This window comes from Sipha flava, unplaced genomic scaffold (genome assembly GCF_003268045.1).
Source record: "Sipha flava isolate LNK unplaced genomic scaffold, YSA_version1 197_pilon_pilon, whole genome shotgun sequence".
NCBI classification, from domain to species: Eukaryota; Metazoa; Arthropoda; class Insecta; order Hemiptera; family Aphididae; genus Sipha; species Sipha flava.
Window position 1 is genome coordinate 841,838 of NW_020272774.1, and position 27,899 is coordinate 869,736.

The following is a 27,899-nucleotide window of genomic DNA, read 5'->3' on the forward strand; positions in this document are numbered from 1 at the left end:
GGCGGACTTCAGTTCGTTGACAGACGCGAGCGTGTGTGCACGTCCGCGCGTATCCCATTACGTTTCCGTACCGTTGTCTTCCGTTTCCGGGCCGCGCGTGATATCGACGACGTTCGGCAGGTAACACGCACCCCGTGCGATACTACCGAAAAGACTTCCGCGCGGAACTGTGGTGCCGCTCAACCGACCGGCCGAAACGTGGCCGTGTGAAGCTCTGCGGTAAGGTAAGGTGTGTGTATGTTTGTAGCAATACGACTATTTCATTGCGAGCGGATCCAATGGCGGTTTCATTAGTGTCATGACACCCCCGCCCCCCAAAATGAACCCTGAGTTTAGGTATTTCATGCCTATAGATTGTATACAATAAGACGGGAAAGATTGAAACTCTGTCGTTTAAAAAACAGTAATTAATAAAGTTATAATCTTGATAAATCAATTACTTTTATTATTTTTTAAACTATTCTTTCGTCCTTTCGAAAAAATGTCACCCTCCCCCTCCCAATTATGGTTCTAAATCCGCGCCTGTGTGTGATAATCGCACGATAGCACATTTAGCGGGTGCGCTCCGGTTATTATTTTATCGGCGAATCGAACAAACGGATCTCAAAATTTCTAATTTGTTAAGCCATGGGAAGATACGGAAAAATAGTCTATCGATGATCTGCTTTTCGATTTGTTTCTGTATAATCCGTATGTTTTTATAATATTATGCACGAGTTTGTTTATATTATAAATTCGTACACCAATATAACCGTTTAAATAATGGTAAAATCTGAATTTGATTTAATTAAACCGTGTCCGTGAATGTTTTCACCATTTTTATATCCCGAGTAACAGCACTTGCGGAGATCTAGGGTTCCGTGGTGCACATTTCAAGATCCGCTGAATTAAACAATTAAACTGAAGTTCTTGCCATTATAGGTATACATCGGAGCACGTATACATGTTACTACTTTTCACAGATCAAGAACAAAAAGAGTTCATCGCCGATAAGTGCTATATTTGTTATCAGTCGTAATTTATTAAGAAACGATTTCTCAACAGTTTTTAAAAAGCGATCGATGGAAAGAAAAGTGCAGCTAAAATATAATAATATAAAATAATATAATATATAATTATAGAAATATAGTGATTATATTAAATTTTGCTTGAGATTATGCACCATTCACTTACATGTGCACATGCACTATTTGTCTATGTAGTGTTTAATATATTTAAAATTAATTCAAACATTTTATTTTTTTCCTATCACCTTTGTAAGTTTTGAATTTTATTTTTCAATTCAACTAGTATTATACGACCACTTCATTTCGAAAATAATTTAATTTTTGTAGCATTTGTATACATACCATGCGCATTCGTATACATATTTTCACGATGGGAAAAATTAGTCGAAGCTCGAAAATCCGGATTTTAGGAATATGAAATACCCAGATTTTATTCTAAATTTGAATTTCGGGTTTTGAAAAAATGGATGTAGAATTATTTAATGTAAGGCCTCAATAATGACACATAATGTAATACATTGATTTTTAATTTTTTTTTAATTAGAATACAGAAGTCCACAATGTTAAATAAGAAATTCGGATATTGAAATCCATAAATCTGAAATTTGGATTCATTGGATTTTCGGAGAATTCAGATTTAATATCTATCACTAATAAAACATTTGATTATTTTCATTCTGCAAAAATTACGGTAAAGGTACGGATCAACATAATACGTTGCATAATATGCAGTAAATTACGTAGAAAATTTTGAACTATGAAAAAAACTACAAATCGATTTTTAATTGCTATCCGGAAATATTGTTGAATAATCCCGAGACCCAATCACAAATAAATACACATATGATGAGTATATAAATAAGAGTGTTACCATTATTATTATTATTATTAAGCCGAATAAGTAGAAAACGTAATTGGGTTTTTTTTTGTCTATTAAAGTAATTTATGACAGCAGGATCGTTAAGTTCAATTAATGTAACCAAAATTTGTAATCGATTAATATGAAATTAGCTTTGCCACAACTAAAAAATTTACGTCCCATAGAAATATAGACGAAACGTACTAAAAGATTGGTAGAGTGCACCCGGAACCTGTAACTTCTGAAACTTTAAAAAACTGATGGCTTAGAAGTGAAATAATAAAATTTATATATATAAGAGAAATCAGCGATATTATTGACTATTGATAATATTTATAGATAAATCGGTTAAAAACAATCGGCATAATCATATTGTCATCACGTGAAAACGTTCTAGTCAGTTAATATTGTATATATATTTTAATTTTTTAATTATTATTATTGAAAATCATTATAATTATATAATAAACAAAATACTAAATTAGGTATTTAAATGATTATCTATTTATTTTAAGCTAATAGTTTCTTTTAGAGATAGTGAGTAATACAATATTATTAATAACTATTTTATAGTCAAATTTTAAGATAATCCCAATGTTATATTATTTAAATAACTAAATAAACTCGTGAGTAGGGAAAAAGTAACATATTTACTTAAAACTAAAAAATTAACACTTAAAATATATTTATACATTTAAGACCAGATTTATATAAAATTGCATAGTTAATATTTCTATAGTTTATATCACTTATTCTGACTTTAACATTTTGAAATCATCATATTCGTAGATTCAGCAGGTGAATTATTTTTATGTTCTTGCATATTTTGGTGTAAATGTCTGATTAATGTATATATTTGAATATTTTCATACAGCATGCACACAATATTTGATTACTATTGTATACATATTATATAAGTCAAGAAAATAAGAAAAAAATTACATATTTCTACCACTGCAGTTAATAGTCAATATTAAAATTATATTTTCCATACGAACCCATTGCAAGCCTTTTGTATAATATATATATATAAAAATCAGTGCTAAAGATTAAAATATAGTAGAGTGCACCTGGGCCTGGTATTAACACGGTGAAATGTTGGATTTATCGCTAGAAAATCAAAAATCATCCATGAAATCTACCATCTGCTGCCTTGACACACATATAATCAAAGACTTGGGAGTGCTAAAATTATTCACTCAAAGATGATCCGTGAGAGGCAATGCCTACGTCCCCCCTACATATATTTGTTTGCAATTTTTTTTAGTTTTACCATTTAATTATAAATTCTAACATCAAGCAAATTCATGATGTTGATATCCAATTTTCATATAACAGTCTTTTAGTCATATATTTATTATACTCAATAATATAACTAGCACTAGATAAATTCCTTAAAATATGAAATAAATTGACAAAAACTTTTTCTATTTTTTAATAATAATTGTACATATTATACAATATATAATAATAATGACGAAAGTAATACATGAAAAGTTTTATTTAATATTATTATAGAAAGATAGCTAAAGTAAAAAATAAATTAATTATATATATATATATATATAATAATCTATTTTTTTCGATTTTTATGCAGATTTGTCAATAATATTTTCATTACTTAAACCATTTGTTATTTCTTTTTCTATACATCAATTCGCATATAATCATCACAATATCACATGCGTTATAAATAGGTAACATAACAAACCCAAATATGTATAATGTTTGTACATTGCACGCCAATTACATTAGTGCATTATCAATTCAAACTGGAATTGGGAATGTACTAACGTCACTAACTTACTCTTATAGACGCAAAATAATTTTATTTAAATATTTTTACCTTTAAAATATACTGGGGGTTCTAATATAAAACTTGATGGTTTCCAAGCACCCCTTGGCACACTTGTATGTGGACTAATGATTAGCTGCGCACCAGGGATTTTTTTTCTAGCTCACTGCGTATATACTTATAATATAACGACACTATCGAACAATAATTTTTTTCTTCATGTTTAGCATTTTTGCGTACTCAATGTTATAATATATACTATACTTATAGAGTAGATAACAATTCTTATAGCCAACAATCCGTTGCAAAGCGTATTTATCAGGACCGGATTCGTGTGCTGTCGATTAAATATAACTGCAGTTATCGATACGGCCGATATTCCGTGTATTCGCAATTTGTATACGACGCAATTTCGGTGTCGTGAGTGACTGTATTCTTATTATATTATTACTTATTATTATTATCCCCTTCTTCACCTAAAATTTATACGATCTAGTACGGTATAGTATTCGGCAAGTCCGATCCGGATTCATGATATAAAATTATGTAACTGGTACGTAATAACGGTACAATTATATAGTATAACAGGTACTATAATTAAATAATAAATTTTATAAGATGAGAAAAAGAGTGTCTCCCTTAACCTTGAAAAGATGAAAAATTAAACTATGTGTACACGTAGAAAATTTGAGCACTTTATATTATAATCACGCGCAATATAATGCACATACCACATCGGCGTGGTAATGGAAAACCGACCTCGAGCCTCTGGCACTGTGATTCATAACATATTATAGCACATTATATTCCATTTTGATTGAATTCACACTAATTGGCAACATAAATTACTATAATAATATGTAAATTAATTCCGAAGTACACGATGTATTATTATAACATTGCGAGAATCGATCGTTTGCATATTTTGTTGGAGTTTAGATCGATTATTCTTATATCACAACTCATTTTGAGGTAGTGAGGTACACTAAAACATAAACATCCGACAAACGTTTTGAGAAAGGGAAAAAACAAATTTAGTAAATAAGTGAATTTACTATGATGCCAATGATGATCCTATGACGTGTAATTTAATCGTAATTTGATATAATACACGTAGAACAATAATATTATGATAGTAATTTATTTTATCATATTGGACATTGACTGGGAGAGAGGTTAGATTAATGTCCTAACAGAATTTTAAATAACATTTTAGATGAGCATTTGAGCATATGCATAACGCGATATTATTTCAAATACTTTTACTGACGCCTATATAATATTCTACTATTCTGAATATCTTTAACGCGGTATAATACAATTTAATATAAAAATAATTAATCACCAAATACCGTTCCAAAATCATCGTTCGTGTAGATCATTGATTAAATATACATAGATAGCCCATACAATGATAATGTATGGAAGCTCCCAATAACCGACCGGGGGGAGCCAGAAATCTAGTAGTTTGGGAGCTAGACATATTTAATCAATGTGCTGATGAAATACTCGAAACCCGATTATCTATTCAAAATAGTTTTCGAGATTATTTTGCCTGTTCACCACTAAAGAAAAATGATTTGGTCGAATCGTGTGTTAGCTGTTTATCGGCAGTCGGAAACCATTTTCGACAGCTTCATATAACATTATTTAGTTAATTAACTAAAGGCTATTAATATTAAAAAAAAAAAAGGAAACATTATTTTAATATTTATAAAATCTTTAAAGATATTTGCATGTATTTTCTTTATTCATTATATAAAATATATACGTCTTGCAGACGTATTTAAATGTCAACACATTCTAAGCGTGTAGCGACTTTAAAACGATTCCAAGGCAAACGCATTTTCAGTTGATTTCATTAACTAAATTAATCGCAGCTATTATAACACATGTAGCTATATTTTTGGGCGTTTGTAAATTGCGCCCACATTAAGTAGGTAGTAAAAATACTATAGTAAAGTGCGCCCGGGATTTTTCGGGGATAGTATCTACTAAGTGACCTTGATTTCATCATTACCTGGTATTTTTAGAGCCAGAAAATGTTTGCAATTATTTTAACAATGAATTAATGCCTACTATGCTTGAAGATAATCGACTTAGACAATTTTCTTGCCATGTTTAAAACACGTATATTTTATTCGCTGACTTTCTTCCGAGTATTTGGGCATCAGCTTCTGCAACATTAACTCAGACAACTAAAGTCATAAAGGACAACTCGACTTGTGAATCTTTCCTGTACTTACTATATTTTTTATTATTAACATTTTTAACCTAACAAAAAAAAATTAAAAAACTATAATTAATACCATAATATTTAAAAAAAAAAATGAATTTTCTTATTTTTATTAATTAATTTATTCATCTCAAGTAAACTAAAAAAAAATGTTTGTAGGACAGTGATAGTCGCCTTCTCGTGGTGTCCTCTGGGTAATGCTAAATGACTATAATAAAAATAATATTTCTATTGGGTGCAATTTACTACGCAGAATATTGTACCTGAAAAATACAGAGCGCAATTTACTACACAAAACTTTATATCTAAAAAATACCGGGCGCAATTTACAATTGTTTCCCTTCGTTGGACGTAATTTACATTTGCCCATATTTTTTGTGATAATAATCTTCCGAATGATGTTCGTTAATTGTTTTGTAGTTTATTTATACAATTTCACGTAAAATAACCGATTGCGATATTCCAAGATTGGAATGGTCATTGGTTTCCCACGCAATGGCGACGTTCGTGACTTCAGGATATCCAAATAACATTTTGGCTGCATAATATTATTTAAATTTATTTTTATTATACCTTCGAGTACGTTAAAACCATAACTGTCATCGCGGAACGTAAATTGTTTACCCGGTTAGATTATAATTGATATCTCTGATGCGATCGTCCTTCAACGGATACCCGTAACTCCAAACATGTATATCTTTGTGCTGTGAATACGTTTTATTAATATTCGTCGCGTTGTCAATCGGAAATCTAAAATACCTTTGGTTATTTGCAGATCAAACAAATTTATCATCGACGACGACGGCGACGGTGAAGTCCAACTCCTGCGAAATCCTTAATTGCAATAATAGGCACCAACGGGGGTCGCAGCTCGCGGCTGAAATGATCGCGTGCATCAACGCCACGTCAATGACTACCGAGTCGACAACTACCATCTGTGCAGATTTAAAACCAGGTGCCGGATCGTCATAGAGAGCTTAGTAACAGTCTATTGACCGCCAGTGGACGACGAGTGGATCAGGAATACATACGGCGACTTTGAAAATGGTACGAGTACACTCTGTGTATTATAATAATATATTCATAATTAATTATAATAATATATATAATAATATATTTATATTATTAATAATATAACAGGTTACAAATTTAAACTGTTGTTTTATTAATTTGTAAAAATTATTTTGAATAATTTTTGCTTATTGTAATATTTAATTTAATAAATAAATAATAATTAATAATTTTTACTATTGATAAAATTAACTTTTATAACTTAATAAGTTATATTGTTTACTGGAATGTGCAACTATATACTAATCGGTAATCAGATAATAATTTTTTCGTAATCACGTTGGATTAATTTGTTTTCCTAACTTAAGCGCTAGTGATTGAAAACATATTTTATACAAATTTTTGTTTTAGAAAAAAATAATAGTAAATTATAATTGTAGAAGTGTTGAATGCTCTATTCATGGATTTCAATAAGGACAATATAACAAGTACATTAACATATTGTTGTTTAAAATAAAAGTAATATTAAACTTTACTTATATTTATTTACATTAACTTAACTAAAATTAATTGAAAACAAATTAGTAAACTTACTCAACTTTGAGTTATTACTTATTACCTATATTATATTACCTATATTATAATGTATATATTATATTTTTATTGATATGATAGTATTTTTCAATGATAATGAGGTATTAAATCGCGGTCGATTACATGAGTGGCTTCACAAATTAATACAGTCATGTTAACCAACAAGAACATTATAATATACTTATGACTAATGGCGCAACCAGGATTGGTTTTCGGAGGGGGGGGGGTTGGAAAAAATAAGCGATTTCTGCAGGTATTTGATGGGGATAAGGAAGTAAGGTTAAGTTAGGTTTATGAGTTAAATATTTAAATTATAAATTAAACTGTTTAACTTCTATTTCATATTGTGATACCACAAAAAAAGTATTATACAATTGACTACCAAGAAATCGTAGTAGCGAGGTTATTGATGTTTTAAAGTTGAACGAACGTACAAAAAATTGTCATATTATCAATTATAATACGCATAATATTCACATTTCATATCAATCAGCCGTTTCGCGTGTTCAAGATAAACCATTTTTTTTCCTACGTAAAATTTGTAAAAATCTCAAAAAAATTTTTGGGGAGGGATAAAACCCCCAAACACCACCCGTAGCTGCGCCACTGCTTATAACAGTCGAAAAAACAATGAATTTCTTTAATAGATTCGAAAAAGTTGCTACAGTAAATTTAAGTTGGTAAGAAATGTATCATCATCAATTTTTCATTAGCACATGTGACACATAGCTTATTTTTAATCTGCTGCAACGCCATTTTTATTAGACTTTTATTAACACTTTTATTATAATAACATAATCATTTCACTATATAACTAAAGTATTATTGAAAAAAACTATAAGTGTAAAATATAAATAAAAAACTGTAAATAATCATAAAATATATCAAATTAATATTAAACTCTATTAAAAATGTCCTTAAATTAGCTGGGTAAAGCTAAATTTTACTATAGTTATTTCAAATATTGACGCGATTAAATGAAACTAGTAAAAAAACTCAATTATATATTTTGAATTAATTTAACTAATTATAATGATGCTCATCTTTGGAAAACATTGCCTGCGGGCAGTTGAAATATTACACAAATGAGTCAAGATACGATAGTAAAGTCTAGCTATTGATATCTTGATATTCCAAAATAGTTTAACGTTCATGTCAGATGAACTAATTAATTAAATATTATAATTATTCATAATTATACTGTACATTTCTTATGGGACACATCCACTCAAGCAATTCGAATTCTCATAGCTCCTCTTCTAATGAACGGATCTTGATCGTTTTACTCCCAGAAAACTCAGTGGATCAAGCTCTTTCTTTTGAGCTATTAACTGCTTAAATTCCTTGAGTTTAAGGAAAGTTATGTGTGCACAGTCAACTTTACTTTCAATTTTTTCCAAATACTGAATTTTCATTGGCTCTTACCCAGTGATATAACAACAAACAACTTACAAACAATACAAATATTATTACTTATATTAGCTAATATTATCTGAAAGGAAGCACTGTAAAATTATTTTATATAATAATTACACCCTTTCATACATAGTCTATCCTAATGCTGCGGAACATATATTTTAATAAAATTTCTCTGTTATTTCGATGTACAGTAGGGCCTCGATAATCGGAACATAGGCTAATCCGAAATACACGGTTATCCGAACGACCTTGAGAAATATCGCATCGCTATATTAATACATATATATGTATATCATAATAATATTAAATATATATTCTAAATAATAAGGTTTATATTATGTAATAAATATTATCTGTTCATACACACATATTTAATTATAATAATTGTTTGTATACATTGTCTTTATAAATTATAAGTTTTTATATGATTAATACAGATAAAAATAAATTTCATAATTTAAATTACAATAAAATTGATAATGTTATTAAGCCATAGATAATCCGAACGACCCCTTTCCCTGATTTCGTTCGGATTATCGAGACCCTACTATCTTTCAATTTTTAATATTATACTCATTTATTGATTTGTTCAAATATATTAATGTATTGATTCAGTGGCGTATACAAGGGGGGTGTTTGGTAGATATGACACCCCCCCTTGAGTCGTATCATATATTACATTATTATAGGAATATAGGTAAATCGATAATACAATATGAAATATAAAATGATGCACAATACTAATTACATATATACAAGTTAACATTATCGCGATTGCGACAATACGTGACGAAAATTATTCGTTTACGTTTTCGTGCAACACAAAACGTTTAATAATAATAGGTATTGTAGAATCGAATATTGACATTCGAATAGTCAAATATACGAATAATTTATGGCAAAGCTATCCGAATTCGAATATCTATTACATCTCTATTACAAACATTATGTATACATATTAATTAATTAAAATAAAAGTTTTAGTGTGTACGTATTATATATAATATTTAATAATTATAATTAACACCCCCCTTCAGAAAATCCTAGCTACGCCACTGTATTGATTCGATTGCACCTATAATTTTTATTTAATATAATATAAATTATTTATTGCGAATTTTCGCAATGGGTATAGGTACTAGTTAGTATATTAATTTAATTTATTTTTTTTTAATTTGACTAAATATGACTCAATAATGTTGTCCTAGCTTACTTTATTTATAAATATTGGCTTTTTTTTATCAATGTTTTTTTTCTTTACAGAAAATAATCAGTGGACTATTATTCTTGTGGCTGTCAGAGCATACGTCATGGGCTGCTCATCCACCGTCTCCTTGCCCCGACGTATTCTCTTACGAAGGTTCAGAGCCAGAAATCAACAAATGGTACGGCGAGATCTCGCTGAGAACCGACGAAAGTCTGGCAGGCGTCCGATTGAACATTGAGCTAGATCGACCTTCAGATTTGATGGTAGTAAGTTTTCTATGTGAAATTTTTTTACAAAAAAACATTTGGGAAAAATCATTTTTTAACGAATGCGGAAAAGTAATAATTAAGCTTTAATACATTTTCAATAAACATTTTTTTTTTTTCAAAACCGATTTTACTCAATCTGAATATCCATTTATATATCTACCACGTGCTACAGCTTTTCAAATCAATATTATTAAAAGTCTGTCGTCAGAAGTGGAATACAATTAAATATAGGAAAACTTTGAGGCGTTTTAAATAATTAAATTATATTTTAGCGACCTAATGTCAACATACACACATAAGAAAATCGTTACACATAGCGATTTTGTTTAACGACATTGTAAAACTTATTTAAGTATATGCATATGTGTACTATATGTATAATATTTTATTAAACAATAAGTTATACTTACTAATAAATTAATTTTAAGTTTCATCGGTATTTAAAAAATAACTCGATTTAGCGATGGCGGTGAAAATTCTTAAAGATTATTAAAGACCAGACGAAGAAGAAGAAGAAGAACATATACGTTATATATTATCATAACTTTAAGATAAAATGTATTATATCTTAAACTTATTTATTTTTGTTCCACCAAGACATTTTTACTTTTTCTTCGTTAAATAATTTTAACCACAATTATCCTAGATAGGTATATCCATGTGTTCAAAAACACTAAGTGCCAATAATTATCATCGAATTATTTTACCAATATACTTGATGGCGAATAAAATTATGTGATCACGTTTGTTTTCAGTCGTGGATGGGAGACACAACGACCAACGACAATGTGAAATTCACCATATTGAATTTGGAGCAAAGGCTTAGGCCTGGACCTCCGGTATTGACCAGAATTATGGTCAAGTTTAACAGAACGACAGGCAGTCCAAGAGTACGATTCATCCGGCTCAACGGTCGGAAAATATGTCCAGAGGATTCCAGTGAGTACAATACAATACACTTTACATCAAGTAGATGGTCCTCAATCTGAGGAGGCGTGGTGAAATCTTACCCCGAACTATGAAAACGTTGTTCCAAATTAATTACATTTTATTATGCATAATTGTCTATTTAATTACTCTAATTGTGACGTCCAATGTATGAAACATATATACTTTTCAATAAGAATCATAATTCGTCACCATTGTAGTAGTTTCGTAGCTATCGTGCCACACTGCTGCAGCAATTAAATATACTTAAATAATAATATTATAATTGTGGAAGTGTGACGTAATACAATAGTATAAAAGGAGGTATGGACTTCAAAAGGTTTAGAACTTTTGCTATACATATTGTTTTATTCTCATTTTCTTGCCTTTGATCGACATAATATTATAAGTTTCAGCTCACTCGGAAGTGCCAGGTCCGAATAAACGTCAGACCACCAAGAGACCAGATCCCGATTTCGAAGTCAATAATTTCGGGGAAAACGTGAACGAGTACACTAATTCCAATTCCAACAGCAATAACCGGCCGAGCACGCAGACCAACAATAACATTGACTACAACAACCTCAACAATAATTACAACAATAATAACAACCCGTCCGACACGGACTATTTGTCGTCATCCTCCAATAATAACCGTCCTGCGTCCGCAGGGTACAGACCCGTGGTCACAAACACAGACGAGCCGTCCACGACCAGGAGGTCGACCAAAGCGACCACACGAAACCCTTATGAGGGCACCGGTAATCGACCCAACAATAATCCGAACACGGTATCATTGCAGGCCAGCACTGACTCCAACAGCGAGATCACCGGCGTCATCAACGGGTTATTGCAGGATCAGAAGAAGAACAAGACCGTTATTATAACCGTGATCGACAACAGTCAACAGCAGGGCTCCCAAGAACAGCAGAACCATCCGAACACCGGTAATGGTGCAAGACCTGTGGCCGTGGACAATAACAACAACAACAATTATAACAGCAACCCTGGCAACTCCAGGCCGAGTTCTAATACCAACTCCGGTAGTTCTAGACCGAACACCAACAATAAGCCTACTGAACAGCTGTCCACCAATCAAAAGCCTAACAACAATAATTACAATCAAGGCGACTCTTATTCTAGGTAAGTCGCATTGCATCCCTTAAATATAATTTATAACGCTCACGGAGTTGTATAAAACTCGCGTAGTCGCGGTAGTTATGTTATGCGGTAGCTAAATGGTTAACTTGATATTAATAAATGATTATATAATAATAATTATTTTTAATGGAAAAAATTAGTAAGGATAAGCCGAAGTACGATTTTCGCTACAATTGGCGGCTTAGCTCAGAGAATTCCCGGTTAAGTTGTCAGCTGTTCACGTTGATACGATTTTACTACCATATTTATTTATTTATTTAACGCCCGAAGGCAATATAGTGTACAAAACATTAATTATGATATAGGTTAACTTGAGATTATATGATAAAACAATTATTAATAACAAGTAGAGTTTTGAGTTTAATAAAAAAAATAGCCGTTATTCAAAATTAAGATAACATAAGAGAATGTTATTAAGCATAATTAATATTGAAAATATCCATATAAATTTGATTTTCTATTAAAATATTTCGAGCGAAAACATATGTAAAGAAAAGATTTGATTTCATTCTATCGATATTCTTAATCGATGTTAAGATATTTCGAAGAAAATATAAATACTTATTTAAACCGATTGTTGTACTGCACTTAACTACGTATTAAATTTCTTAAATATAATGAATATTTAAAATTAATAGCCAATTGTAATAATTGCATCATTTTTACTTAATTGATGATACGATGAACGAATATTAACGTATAAATAATAACCAGAATCATAGTTGGCTTAAGTCACGACAACTGTAGTGGATTTTCTTGAATTTTTATTTCACATTCAAGTCTGGTACTAATTTTTCACGGTAAAAGGACGCATGAGCAGATAGTTCATACAAATATTCGTAATATAATGTTACATTAATAAATTCCATATCTTAAGTTATGTTTTATGTAGTAGATGTTTAAAACCGTTTTGTTTTCCAAGTGCAGCATATACAGTAAACTATCATATTTTAGTCATAATATTTTAAATCAATTAAGTAATACTATAAGTACGAAATATTCAATTTAGCTATAAACTTTTTTACTGGTGATAAAATGAATTCAAAAATATTTTAATAAATTATGATGTGAATGACAGGAATATTATAATAATATGCATTTTTTTTCAAAACATATCAAAAATATATTTTCTTATCTGAATAATTATTAAAATTAACTTTTTTTTACAATTGATTTCTTTTCAATTAATTCATGTTATTTTGTGTGCGTTGGAGAGAAAAAATAAAACTAGGGAGTTGTGTAACGCATCATAATAACTCTATTGACTTCGCATAAATATATATTTTTTTTAAACGTAAGTGACGTACAACACATACCAACAAAAGACTGTGGAAAATAATATCCATTATAACCTTGGTGGACCTTGAAATTAATAATTTAGAGGCTAATGTGCAATTAAACTGGTTGTGATTTGTAACCAAAAGACTGCTGGAGTCATTAATAGTTTATAATACCGATTACGTGAATCCAAAGAACGAATGTGTTGAATTTAGTACAAGTCAGTGGCATTTTTCGATGACAGAAAAATGTTATTTATACTAATCAATCGTTCATAGTATAGTAATTATAATGAGCTATATGACGTGGATCTGGTTTTTCAACAACTGTATAAAAGTATATATTAATTGAATTTGACTTGTATCATGGAATTGAAAATATAAAAATAAATTAATACTTAAAGATAATAACCATGGTGTCTTAATACTTAACGTATCCGTTCCGTGGGAATGTAAAACTATTGTTTGGATGCTATTCAAACTACATCATTGAGGTTTTGACATTTTTTCGTAAGCTTTTTAAATACCGCGTGACAACTGCTACAGTGTGGAGAGAGAGAGAGAAATTTGAACGCATAAAAACGAAGTAATGAAATATTTAAAGTGAAACCTTTTATTATTCAAGGGATCAAAATAAAGTAGTTTTCAAGAAAATATTTATAAGGCGACAGAAAATAATATTCAATAAACAGGTCGTCAAAGAATCCGAACTAAAACGGCTATAATGATCGAGTTCACTATGAACAATAAGATGCTATTCGTGTTCTCATGATTTAATCAGGGCCGTACTCAGCTTTGGTGATCCCCGAACAAACTAAACCTTCTGGGCCCCCTATTTCTCAAAGGGGTTTTCCTAGTTTTCATAGGAAAAGTTTGTCTAATTATGTATAAAACTAATAATTAAATTATTTTAACATCAAATAGTATTGCAACTGCTCCCCCATAATTCTAAAAATCCGCGCATTACTACTATCCCTCAAAATCAGGTCATTCTCCATCTCCTTCCTATGGGCTCCAGGGCATATAGGCATAAATGGTAACGAATACGTTGATTCGTTAGCTGGCTCAACCGCCAACCACTCTTACTCGGGTCCACTGTGGTGTCCCTATACGGATTTAGTCTCTTTACATCGCAAAGTTATAAATGAACAATGGAAGCTGGAATGGGATTCCTTACCAGAATCCTATGCTTTTGGTTATAGGTCATTATTTAAAAACATCCCTAATCGACCATGGTTTCATTCCCTAAAGATGAGCCGTGCAGCCATAGCTAAATTCACTAGATTACGCACGGGCCATAGCCTATTACCACACCACTCATTTAAATTGGGACTCAACAGTAGTGCGTGTTGTCCTCTACCCAACTGTGGTGGAGAATACTGTGATTTCCATCACCTACTCATTAATTGTCAATTTCTATCTATCCAAAGATCTCAGCTAAAGATTCTCTTTTTCATCTCTGGTATTAGTTTTTCCCTTATTGATGCTCTTTCAACCGACAATACCAATATAATCAAACATACGCTAAATTTTATCCTGCAATCAGGTCTCCGAATTCAAGAGTGTGAGCTTTACCAACCTTAATTTATTTCAAATTTATGTACATAATTGTCGAGATATCATAATGTAACGTTAAAATCTCATTAATAAAAAAAAAATAGTATGGCAACCATGCTATTTTAATATGTTTTTATTTTTATCTAAAAAATGTTAAAACTTTTTAAAAGAAAATTTTAACACTCAAATACATAAATGATAAAATACAAAACGACATAATAATATTAAACGTTATATTAATAACTAGAGACCGGATTTATATGCAAATGCATATATGTATGGGAATAAGCTTTTTGAAATCTGATGAATATTGTCCCCGATTTAGATTTTCTTATTAAAATAACACTAATTTTACTTAGCATATTTTGCATATTTCAAAGTTTTAACCTATTATATGCATATTCAATGCATATTTGTAGTTTTATAGTGCATATTATTATTAATAGTACATATATTCGTTTTTGTCGTAATTTCACGTTCACAGCCCCATAATATCGATAAAATTGCGGCCAAATACACAGGGTTGCTGAAGAAATAAGAAATCAATTCCCTCAAGTTGATGAACTCATTTCTGACGTCAAAAAAGTTTTTTAAAAGCTCCATCGCGTACGACACTATTCTGAATTATAGCCCTTAATCTAATACTTCCACTACAACCAATGTTAACGTGTTGGGATACATGGCTAAACGCAGCCTTTTATTATTGTGACAACTTGGAAATTATTAAAGAAATAATTCTTCAATTGAACAGTGAAGACTATTTCAATTAAAAAATCACAAGATTTAATAAAAGATCCTAATTTGAAAGCTAATTTAATTTACATTAAATCAAATTTTGAAATAATTCAGAGCACGATAAAAATATTACAATCAAAAGATTACCTATTATCAGAAGCTATGATCAAAATTAAAAACGCAAAAACCACATTAAACAAATCAAAAAACATAATTGGTGGTATTATAAATGCCAAACTTTTTTATATTTATAATATATTTCACATATTTGTACATCATTTTAAACAACATTTTAAGTGAATATTTAAGTACATATTAAAAATAAATACATATTTTATAGCATATTACAGCATTTTAAAAAGCATATTTTGAGGGTTTTTTGTGCATATCAAACCGGTCCTTATTAATAACCATAACTTATATAATTAATAACCCTAAATTTAAAAAAGTCTTTGGGTTTTTATTCTTGCGTTTCTTACTGTGAAATCATCAATGGTCCCATCCATGTCAATCGTCTTTGCCAGTTGAGCCTCCACTGCTAAAACACCTAAGGTTGAGATTCTCTGTTGTGTCATTGTTGATCGTGATACATTCTTCACTTTCTTCAATGTCGAGGAAGATTATTCCGCACTCGCAAAAGTTGTAGGAATAATCAAAAAGATTCGTAATGCAATAAAGTATTTAGGGAACATGTTTGCAAGATAAGTTTTTTGCAAGTGATTCAGCAATTCTAAGGGGTTTAGTTGTTTATGTCCAAAGTTAGTAGCATAAACTATATTAAGACTTTGTAGCTCATCTACTAAATCTTCTTGTAAATCATCATTATATTTTAAAACCATATTTCTAGATTTTAATTTAATTTCTCCTTCTGTCATATATTTAACTCCCAAAGAACTGAGAAGATATCAATAATTGTTTTCAGTGATTCAAATCGTTTGTTTATATATGCAATTACTTCACCCAAAATGACATAAAATACATTCCTTGATAAGATTAAAGTAAAATATAAGTATTCGGTCGCTATAAATGGTTTTCAAATAATTGAGTTGTTTTGAACGATTTGCAATTATCATTTATCATTGCAATAATACACAGATATACAGTATTAATATATGAATAAAAATTCAACAAAGTGGTAGTGCCCATTGGTCGATACCTAAGCTCCAGCAGCGAACTATTAAAATTAAAATTTTTTTTGTAGATCCGGGCCAGTCATAATTCACAAGTTTTTTTTCTTTATAGACCCGAGCCCCTCAAAAATAGGTTTAGGATCGGGCCCCGGACAAATAACCCGAGAAAACCTGTCTGAGTACGACCCTATACAATTGGTTTCTAGATAGCATACTGTTATATATTCGGATGAAGTATGTTCTTATATTAAAATATTAGGAAATATTAAAACACATGATTTTATCGTTATGGAAAAGAAGCATTTATTAACAACAACTGATAACGACTAATTTGTGTATCAGCTACACTGATGCCAACATCATCTTAGTGCGTTATCATTACAATTAATCTAATCATAATAATATATTATCATTACACATACCATGTCCGTATTTCGTATTAAATGATACTCATATAAACTATAATAGTAATATTACTAGTATAGTATAGTATATTATATAATATTACTTTTTTGTACTTTGAGTTACAAGCGTTTACTGGATAATGTGAGAGCTCACCCGCTGTTGATAAAATTTGCTCTACCTACGCTAACTATAATTTCGATACAAGTACGTAATTTAAGAGGCATATAAGCAATTGCCTCCCGCCGAAATACCTTATAATAGTAACCACGAATTAAAATGTATCATAATTACCATAATATCTACTATATTGAACATTATTTAAATCTCAATCATATTGAAAAAGGTTAATCATCACCTCTCCCCAAAATATAAGGAATATAGGCACCTATTTACGTGTCTATTTTGGGACGGGAATAGAATATTATAGTTGATTGGACATTTATTGGCTGATATCAGATAGTGGACAACTTTTGAGGAGGTTACCGCGAGCAAAGGTCATTACTGTATTTGTGAAAATATTATTGTAAAAATTAAACCGCATTACGACGAATTGGTTTTTCGCAGCAACGTCAACTCACAGCAGCTGTCGGCCGGCTCGTGTGGCGAAGTCAAACTGGCCGTTCCACTGGTGACCGCCGGACAATCGACGCACCGCGGACAATGGCCCTGGCACGTGGCGCTGTACTTGATCGAGGGCATAAATCTGAGTTACCATTGCGGAGGGTCACTCGTGTCGAAGAACAAAGTCATCACTGGTAAGCGCTGCTCTATTTGCGGAGAGGAGGTATGCGCGAACAACTCGAGTATGAGGGACTCACGGTCGCGAATGCCGAAAAAAATATATACTAATACAATTAGATTCGAATATTGTGTTAATTTAGTTGTTTTTTTTTTACCATTTATTTGTAAATGATGACTTTCCGATGTCGATCAATCATTTTATTGGTCGATTTATGTGTAAAAGAAAAACAATTGTTCTTATCTAAATGTAATTTTAGCAACAAAAATTTCACTTTTTTCATGCGTCACAATTTTTAAGATTTGTTTTCTTTTAATGTTTTATTTGTAAATATTGATTAATAACAAACTAGTTATTGATAATAAATAGTTGATTATAATTTAGACGATCACAGAATACAGTTCGTGCTCCTTTAGCATTGTTCATATAGTTACTCCCTTTTCATTCCACTCTATCAATCTGAACCACACTAAAATATTAAACCATTTAAGATTTATTGATTAAGTGCCTCGCTTAATTATATGAAATACAAATTTGAATGCGCTGGCCCATAAAATAATACTACGATGCGTCAATTGGAAACGCAATATTAAGGCGATTTGTATAGGCAATTTCGGGTTATTCGTGTTGTGATATTTGCTTGCTGACGTTCATATTGTATAATTCCATTCATGATTCCAGGATTAATACATTTCGTTTTTCGTTGTTTATTTTCTAATCCGTATGAAATTTAATTTTTTTTGACTTTAAGCTGCTCATTGCGTGACCAACAGAGTAAATGACTTCGTGTTGAATTCCAGCAAGATTGTCGTTTATCTCGGCAAGTACCATCAGCTACAGTACAGCGACGAGTTGGGAGTACAAACAAAACAGGTGAGCACGTCAAGTGTAACTAACTTAGAATTTCAGAAAAAATGAATGTTATCCAATTCAAAACATGGAACGAAACGTGGAAAAAATATACAATTATATACAATTTTAAAAAATATGTACAGTTACAAATTAAATATTCAAAAAATATTAATACAACCGTAAAAATATAATAATAAATCACATGAGAAATGGATGGGTGCTTGTTCACTTGTACAGTTGAATACTATTTAAGTTATTAAATAACTTCAATATATCAAATTATTCCTACAAATTCTGTGGGATAGATTAGAATTAAAAATAAATTAAAACAACGAATATTGAAGGGGGGAAGACGAGAAAATTATTAATATTATTCAATATTATCGCTCCGTTTACACAATTATTGATATATTTAGATGAGTACACGAGATTATTAGCTACCCTTCAGCTATATAAATATTGTAAGTTAAGAGCACGGAAAATAGGATTGTAATCACATGGGTATCATTAATTTTTTAGAGCAAATGCACAAAACTTGAATTATTTCTGCTGGACACGTTCAAACTGACACCTATTATTATTATTAGTATACGGCCGTCGATCTTCTAAAGTAGTGTCAACAATTGTATTTTACTTATATAATAATAATTATATACTGTAAAAATAAAATAATGTGTACTCGTATTCAAATCGTACGATTATGAAAGATAATCGGAATTGGCTTGTTGCGGGTCCATAGGTAAAGTTACTTCTAGAATCATTTTCTGAATTCTGGTGGACGAGTACATCGTGTGTAAACAATGAAAAATCATGCAGAGGATAGAAATACTGGAATGCACACTATTGCAACGTCTGCATCATATGACAAAAATTAATATCACGTCGATCGTTTTGAATAAAAATAATATTTTGTCTCTAGGAACTTTGCCGGTTCACCATAAATTATAATATACCAACTTTTAGAAACTCGTAACTTCTACTTTATTGAGTTTTATTTTTATATTCTATTATATTTATCTACAGGTCGTCCGAATCAACGTATTCCCATCGTACAACAGTAGCAACTATTTGGGAGACATTGCCGTGTTGACATTGTCGTCGGACGCCGAATTCACAAACTACGTGACGCCGGTATGCTTGTGGGATAACAATTTCACTGATTTGAGCGAAATCGAGGGTAAAGACGGAACGGTAATAAAATATATGAAATATTTTTATCAGAATAAGAAGTCATACGATTAAATCAAGGTTTTGGGTCCTATAATATTAGTGTAGTGAAACATAAGTGTTGATAATTGTATAGCATTTAATTTTATAAACTTAGAAAAATAAACTTTGTATGCAATAAGAAGAAACCAAACGTATTTATAATGATTAGAAAGGATTCTGATTTTTTGGATAATAATGTAGATTTTCTTTTTGATTTTACTTAATTTCATTTCAATGTAGGTTGTCGGTTGGGGTTTTGATGAAAACGATACGCCGACGGAAGAGCTCAAAATGGCCAGGATGCCAGTTGTGTCGCACGAAACGTGTCTCTGGAGCTATCCGAAATTTTATTCAGAATTTACGTCTGACAATACGTTTTGCGCTGGTTTTAGAAACGGTAAGTGAACTATTATTAATGAATCGAAGAATATGTAATAATAGCAAAAGTAAGTACTATTGCATGGTATTTAACGAGAAAAATGCAAAATAATTATTTTTAACAAATGCATTATATTATATAGGTTTTTTTTTTTAGTTTGAGTGATCATTTCGGATTACACAGGATGTACTTATTTAGTCTTTACAGTTCAAAATTCCATTACCAATGTTAAAATTACGTGTATTTACGTATTTCATAAGAACAAATTGTTATAGGGAGTGGGCGGGGAAGAGTAGTCACTTATTGAACTAGACTACAGTGCACTGTGTTCTGCCATGTATTTCCTTGTTACCATTAAAGAGTTTCTAGCACATGTATCGGATAGTAATAAAATAAACTGGTCATCGAATAATAGCCGTACGAAATCTTGTCTTTCCGCAGGCACGAGCGTATGTAACGGCGACAGCGGGGGCGGCATGGTCTTCAAGAAGAACTCTAGGTGGTATCTGAGAGGCATCGTATCCATTACGGTGGCCAAAGAAGGACAACGGGTGTGTGACACCAAACATTACGTAGTGTTCACGGACGTGGCCAAGTATCACGACTTCATCAGCAAGAATATGCGATAACGATCCGAATTATAGGACGTACACGCCATTTCTCTGCTATATTTAGCTGGACCGCGAAAGTACAACGGTGCAGATCGATATTGCTGTTGTTTTTAATCATCAACCAAACGAACGAAAACTTTTTCTTTTTATATGGAACATAACGTTTTCGACATTTTTAGTATAATCTTGTGTACTTTTAATTTCTTTTTAGTATATAAATAATATTATAATTTAGTAGTACCTAACAGGAACATCGGAAAGCGCTGTAATTAATTATACTTAAAATCTAAGACTGCGTTTCGAAAAACGACATGTGTGTTTGTTTCGTAATACGATAGATATAGCATATGTAAGCATAAGTGATTTATGATTTATACAATGATTTATTTTAATTTTTAATATATGATTTATTATACGGATTCGTATGTGCACGACGAAACGACATGTTTAGTTTTCGATTGCGATAATGCCTCAAGCGTAGTAGTAGTAACAGTAATGGTAATGGTACGATCCGTTGACAGCGTTGGCGGTTCTTGGTCGCCTCAGCTGCCGCCGGGCTTAGGAAATATCTGACCCAACTGTTGTCCCGCTGACAGCATGGACGCTATGTTGGCCATGTTCATGCCCCGCATGGGCATCACGAGCACAGAAAACCCTCCAAGGATGAGTGTCGGGTTCTGACCACCACCGTCTTCTCCTTGCGACAATCCCGAAATGCCGGGCAGACCGCTTCCGCTCAAATATCCCGAGCCCGGAAGCGACGATCCGGAAGGGGCCGCGGTGGACGTGCTGGCCGGTACCGCTGTGGACTGTTCGCCGCCTCCGCTACCGGGTACGATACCCGACAAAGGGCCTTTGGCCAATGGCTCGTCCGCCAGCAGAAGTCGGCGCGCGCTGTCATCGTTTTGTGCGGTTGTCGGATTGTCGAAGGCCCGTGAAGGCCGGTCGATTTGCATCGAGGTCGGTTGAACCGCGGACGTCACTCGGTTCATCTCCTAGAAACAACGTGTCACGAGGGCCATGCGATCATATAGTGATTTTTACGAACAACACAGCGTGGTGTTAATGTTCAAATAATGTCTTATCGACGTGTCTTGTACACAAGCCCCTAGCCGCATAAGGCTCGGAAAAATATTTGTTTCCAACTCCCCCCTCCCTAAAACCTTACACATATTTCAGAGTTAAATATATCCACAGTCTCGTTTAGACTGCAGACGGTTTTTGATCGATTTATTAATACGTATATTATTGAAAGATTTGAATGCCCTCCAAAGAAATGATAAGCAGTGGCGGATTGAAGAGGAGGGATAGAAGGACTTGCCTCAGAAGGACCTATCCCCCCATTGGACTAAGACCTTGGTTAGTTTTGTAATAATTGCCTTGTAAAAATTACATATAAAGCAATTTAATAAAAAAAATTTTGCGAACAAGTTTATAGTTTCTAGATTATGTTATTGCTAATATGATATAATAATACGAGTAAATCGACTGATTGACATGAAAAACTGGTCTCCCTCCGCCTCTTAAAACAAAATCCTTCACCCGCCATTGTCAATGAGTAAAGATGTTTATTACAACAAGATTTTACAGTATTAAACTAAATATGTTAAAATACATTGAAGGATTAGTGACAAGAGAATAGTACAGTAATTTTAGACAGTTAATGTTTTTAATGATTAGCACAAGATTTTGCTACGAATCTTTGTTAATGATATATTCATGAATAAAAAAAAAATACATCGATTGTTATTAAACTCTCACGACCGTCCTAGAATTGATGAACTGTTATAAATGCTGAAAACGTAAGTTGTGAATATTTGATCAGTAATCTCAAGTACATTATTCTTATTGTTCGAATTAGAGCTATTGTAGTATGAATTCCATTCCAAATTTCAAAAAGCCATCTTTCCTGTTATCTCCATCATTACTGTTGAATTAAAAAAATAATTAAATTCTAAATACTATAAGTATATTAGTGTATTAGACACTAGTTCATACAAATTACGACTTTTCCATTACAAATGATTCTAACACACATGCATGACGGTCTGAAGGGTTCACATGATAGTACTCTCAGTATTCGTCTACGATTATATGATTATATTTCAAAGTTTTTTACATTTTAATCGACTGGTGCTCGTATTACGAAATGTCTAATGATTTGTAAACGTAATTTCGAATAAATAAATATTTTTCTTTTAGTCCTGTAGTATTAAAGACAATTTCTATGATGTTAGCCTGCAACCGTATACGAGTAGAATCAATGTGGTCAAAACCGTCTTTGTAAAAGAAAACTAAATCAGAAATAGCTACCTTCTTATGTGCAAGTACAAAAGAAGTATTGTTATAACATAATTTTTGTTGTGACAAAAGGTTTTTCCATAGGTCTAATCAATTTCTGTTCAGAATTTCATTAAAATTGGTCGAGTAATTTTGATACCAATGAACACAAATAGTCGAAAAAGTATTTTTTATATATAATTCAAATACAATTCACTAGCATCTCAAAAATGTACCAACTGAAAATTAGACATGATTCTAATGCACTACATGAGCAATGAAAAGGGATTTTTCGAAAATCACATTTATATGGATCGAAATAGGTTTGGGTTGTATGTTTCCTTTTTCACATTTTGGGTCAGCTAGTTAATATTTCGTTTTGTTTAATGTGTTGATTTAAATAATTACCGATCAAGAGGATAAATTACGGACACCAATATAGTACGAATAAATAAAATTAAATATCATTAGACTTCAACGACGGTTTTGTGGTTTATTTGGGCTAAAACGTTAAGATTTATGATCTTGTCCAAAACAGAAAAAACATCTCCCGGACTCGTCCAGGTAATTCCGCAAGTGTTATAAAATATTTTATTACATTGCAATAATGTGTGATCGTGCGGTGTACAATTAAATGTGCGTACATCAAAACGTAAATATAATAATGATATGTTAAAAATAGTATCGTCCAGTGTCTATTGAAATCTCCACGTCCGTCACGCGGACGAGCATGCGTAAAACGTACAAACAAATCGCTGGTAAATATAAATTAAAATAATTGAAAAGAAAAATACGTGTCTCACTATTTCACCGAGGTGCGTGTATAATATAGTTTTAACGGCATGCACGCAAATTAGCATATTATCATTATTATTATTATTATTATTATTTTAGCTGTTGTTGTTATATGGTAATGTCGATGGCACTAGTCGGACGTGAACGGTAACCGGTGCCACGTTGGATTTTATCGATCAAATGTTCGCCCGAGTCCAAACCGTTTTCCGCTCCCACGTGCTCTACTCCGTCAGTGTAGTTGTCGATCATCGCCTCCATGGCCGCATCGATGTTGTGTATCCCTTGTATGAAGTTTTCGAACGTTGGTGAGCGTTGGGAATCGTCGATTTCTTTACCGTTTTCGATTTCCAACACTCGGTTGTTGTTTTCAACGATTCTATAACCCTATAAAATGTGCACAACAGTAAAATGCATTATTATTCCTGTTTAGGTTGAAGCACCGAACTCGCGATCGCCAAGTAACGAACATGTAATCGTTATTACTAATATTTATCATAAATTACTTTAAAGTTATTAAAAAAAAATATATATACAATTCGCTGGTAGGGGGGGGAAGGGGAGACAATATGTCGATTCGTTACAGCGTATATTGTGTTGTTCGTATTTTTTTTTTTTACAAATTTTCTTCGCGCGGTATTACATTATCACGCGTAGTTATGATAGTATACGTCAACAGATGACAACAACGCGTTAATTATCTTTAATTTTCTTTCGATTTTCGTCATATTTTATACAAACATATTGCAAGACAACCGAATCCGACAACATTTTGTTTGGAGTCGATCGCGTAACTGTATAATAAAATTAAGTATAACTTGATATTAGATACATTATTGTTGCACATGATTTATAATATTCAAGTAAAAACCTCTACATTTAGAGCTTCATAAAAAAAGTAATATAATAATACTTTGGAACATCGTTACGATTAATAAATTTATAGTACAGATCGGTATCGATATCTTTCCCACGAAATACACGTGTATATTATTTATATAAGTGAAATTTTTTTTAATACATATTATTATTCCGTACCCCATAGATTTGTTAAGTTACATAAGAAAGTAATTTTGGTAAAATTTATAAGATGTGAATCTACCCCTTCTGGTGCTGAATCAGGGTTGAAATAAGGCAATTCAGGGTGGTTTTACTGTTTTTTTAGTTTTATTCAAAAAATATAGCAATAAGCATAAAAATGTATTGACATTTATTTATGCAATTTATTAATGCCTACAAAAAAGTAAATTACGAAAATTTTCATATTTTCATTATTTTCTAGAAAAAATTCGAAAAAAAAAATAAATAATTTTTTTGAACATTTTTTTTCCTTTTATTTGAGTATACTTAATAAATGGTTTTATAACCGCAAATATTTACGATAAAGTATCTTTTATAAATATTGTATAAAATTTGAATTTAATTTCTTGAAAAATTATATTTTGTCAGGGTTTTGTTAGAGTAACCGTTACGATATAATAGTTTAATTTATCTGTATCACAAAAAAAAAAAAAAAATAATTAAATAATAATAATAATGATAAATCGAGAATAATTGTTGCTTAGCTCATAAAATATTAATATATTTTGAATATTAATTTATATACTTCAGTTTAAAATATAATATTTTATTATAATTTATATATTGATGGCGTAACGCACAAGTTTGATAAGTGACATTTTTTTTGAAAAATGAGTTATGTGCATATTCAATTTAATCATACAATTCCGCACATTGTGTACAAACGAAATTATAACATAATTCAAGTAATTGTTGTACTTTATTGAAATTAGAAGAAAAATGTGATGTGTTTAAGTATTACTTTTTACGTGTACCAAATGTGTACAATATTTTTTTTTTTAAACTTTTTTTAAGAATACATATGTGGTAATTGCAGGTTTTTAATTCTCATTACTCATTACATGTTCATTCTCATTACAAGGAAAATATAACAAAAAGTTCATTGTAGTTCGTTAAATTTTTGTACTGTTATAACAGCTCAAACTTAAAAACCGTTCTCCAGAATAATTACGAACAATTACTTGGGCACTACGCCATCGATATATACATTTTAATTTCATCAGTTTAACACAGCGTTCGGCAGTATTGTTGACAATATTTAATGTACCAATAATTTCTTTTCCTTTTTTATATTCTTCATTTACTTCACAGTATATAGGATCAAGAGATAAAGGATTAGTTTGAATATCAAATCTATCAAATATTTTTGAGAAATCAGATCAATACATCGATTTTCAATAAATATTTTTTTTTTAATGTCTCTTACTTGCTCATTATTATTGTGTTCACTCATTAAAATTTTCATTGCCATTATTTTTTTTTTTTATTCCAAGGAGATACGATTGTCAAAAATTGAGAATGTTACATATTCGTCACTTAGATACCATAAGTGATTAATAAATGTCAAGAGCAATTTCAGCAATGTTTTTATATTTAAGTACTAGGTTACTAAAAATTAATATTTCCTTTAAGTTTTCCTCTAAAAAATATTATAATCAACTGCAAAAACTCTTTGTAATCACTAAAAGGGAAATCATCTCTAAGTTTTTTTTCTGCAAAATCCAATATTTTATCTCGAACTGTATTTAATATACTCGTATTACATTTCATGGGATCATCTGTCCACACTTTTTTTATTATTAATGGACCAACTATTAACAAATCTTTTAAAAAAAAGTATATTTGGACCAAATGGTTGTGGAAATTTAGCTTCAATAAAAACGGCTTGTAATATTATTTCAAAAATATGATGTCGACAAGCTATAAATAATACGTTTCTTCCTAATTTTTGTTCTAATAAAGCCGTTCAATATACTAGAATTAGAAGAATTAATAAATTCATTGCATTTGAATTGGTGATATCAAACAAACAAAAGTTTCTTCAAATTGCTTTTTTCTTATTCGATATATATTTCCATTTTTTGTTTTATTTTTTTCTAAATTTTGTAACTCGGAATATAGTTTTTTTTTTTTATCTTTTTCGCAAAATTATCACAATCTTGAGTTAGAATCCATGCCTTATTCCAGTGCATTAATCATTCATCAGTAGTTAGCAAAGCACTTGAGTTTAAATTTAAATTAATATTTCGCATATTATGATTTAAGACACTTAAACAGTTACGCTTATAAAGTAATTAACTACCTGTAATTTGATTATTTATTGTACCAACGAGAAAAATTTTATATCATAATATTTTAAATAGTACCTAATTCTAAACATTAAACACTATGTTCGTGGTACAATTGAATCATAATGATGAAATACAATAATCGTATGTTCAATTTACTATTATCTGAAACCAAATTTAAATCTACGATATAGTATATATTTATAAGATATCAAAATAATTTGTGATGGTTTATCGCCATCCAAAAAACTGGCTACGAAACAATTTATTTATAATCTAATGAGAATTCATGGCGTCTG

The 27,899-nt window shown here is 30.9% G+C and overlaps 2 protein-coding genes across 9 annotated transcripts in view; one reads left to right on the forward strand and one right to left on the reverse strand.

Annotated features, from left to right (window-relative positions):
- On the forward strand, positions 1–21,813 carry LOC112681839 (serine proteinase stubble-like). 6 transcript variants are annotated; one of them, XM_025552157.1, is made up of 10 exons: positions 1–229; positions 6,673–6,944; positions 10,185–10,394; positions 11,153–11,336; positions 11,741–12,467; positions 18,154–18,344; positions 19,080–19,201; positions 20,204–20,371; positions 20,630–20,786; positions 21,210–21,813. In XM_025552157.1, exons 2-10 carry the CDS (start codon positions 6,942–6,944, stop codon positions 21,395–21,397), a joined length of 1,950 nt encoding a protein of 649 aa, XP_025407942.1. In that variant the 5' UTR covers positions 1–229; positions 6,673–6,941; the 3' UTR covers positions 21,398–21,813. The 6 variants fall into 6 exon arrangements, with proteins under 6 accessions (XP_025407942.1, XP_025407941.1, XP_025407936.1 ...); XM_025552156.1 differs by having other exon boundaries at positions 10,185–10,391; positions 11,735–12,467; XM_025552151.1 differs by having other exon boundaries at positions 2–229; positions 11,735–12,467.
- LOC112681840 overlaps positions 21,743–27,899 on the reverse strand; it is a 15,127-nt gene continuing 8,970 nt past the window's right edge. For 2 of the 3 annotated variants that reach the window (XM_025552161.1, XM_025552160.1), the window contains exon 3: positions 21,743–22,374. In XM_025552161.1, coding sequence (XP_025407946.1) covers positions 21,922–22,374 — 453 coding nt within the window. In that variant the 3' untranslated portion in view covers positions 21,743–21,921. Of the gene's footprint in view, positions 22,375–24,126; positions 24,839–27,899 lie in introns of those variants that run through there. The other variant, XM_025552162.1, reaches the window with a different exon arrangement.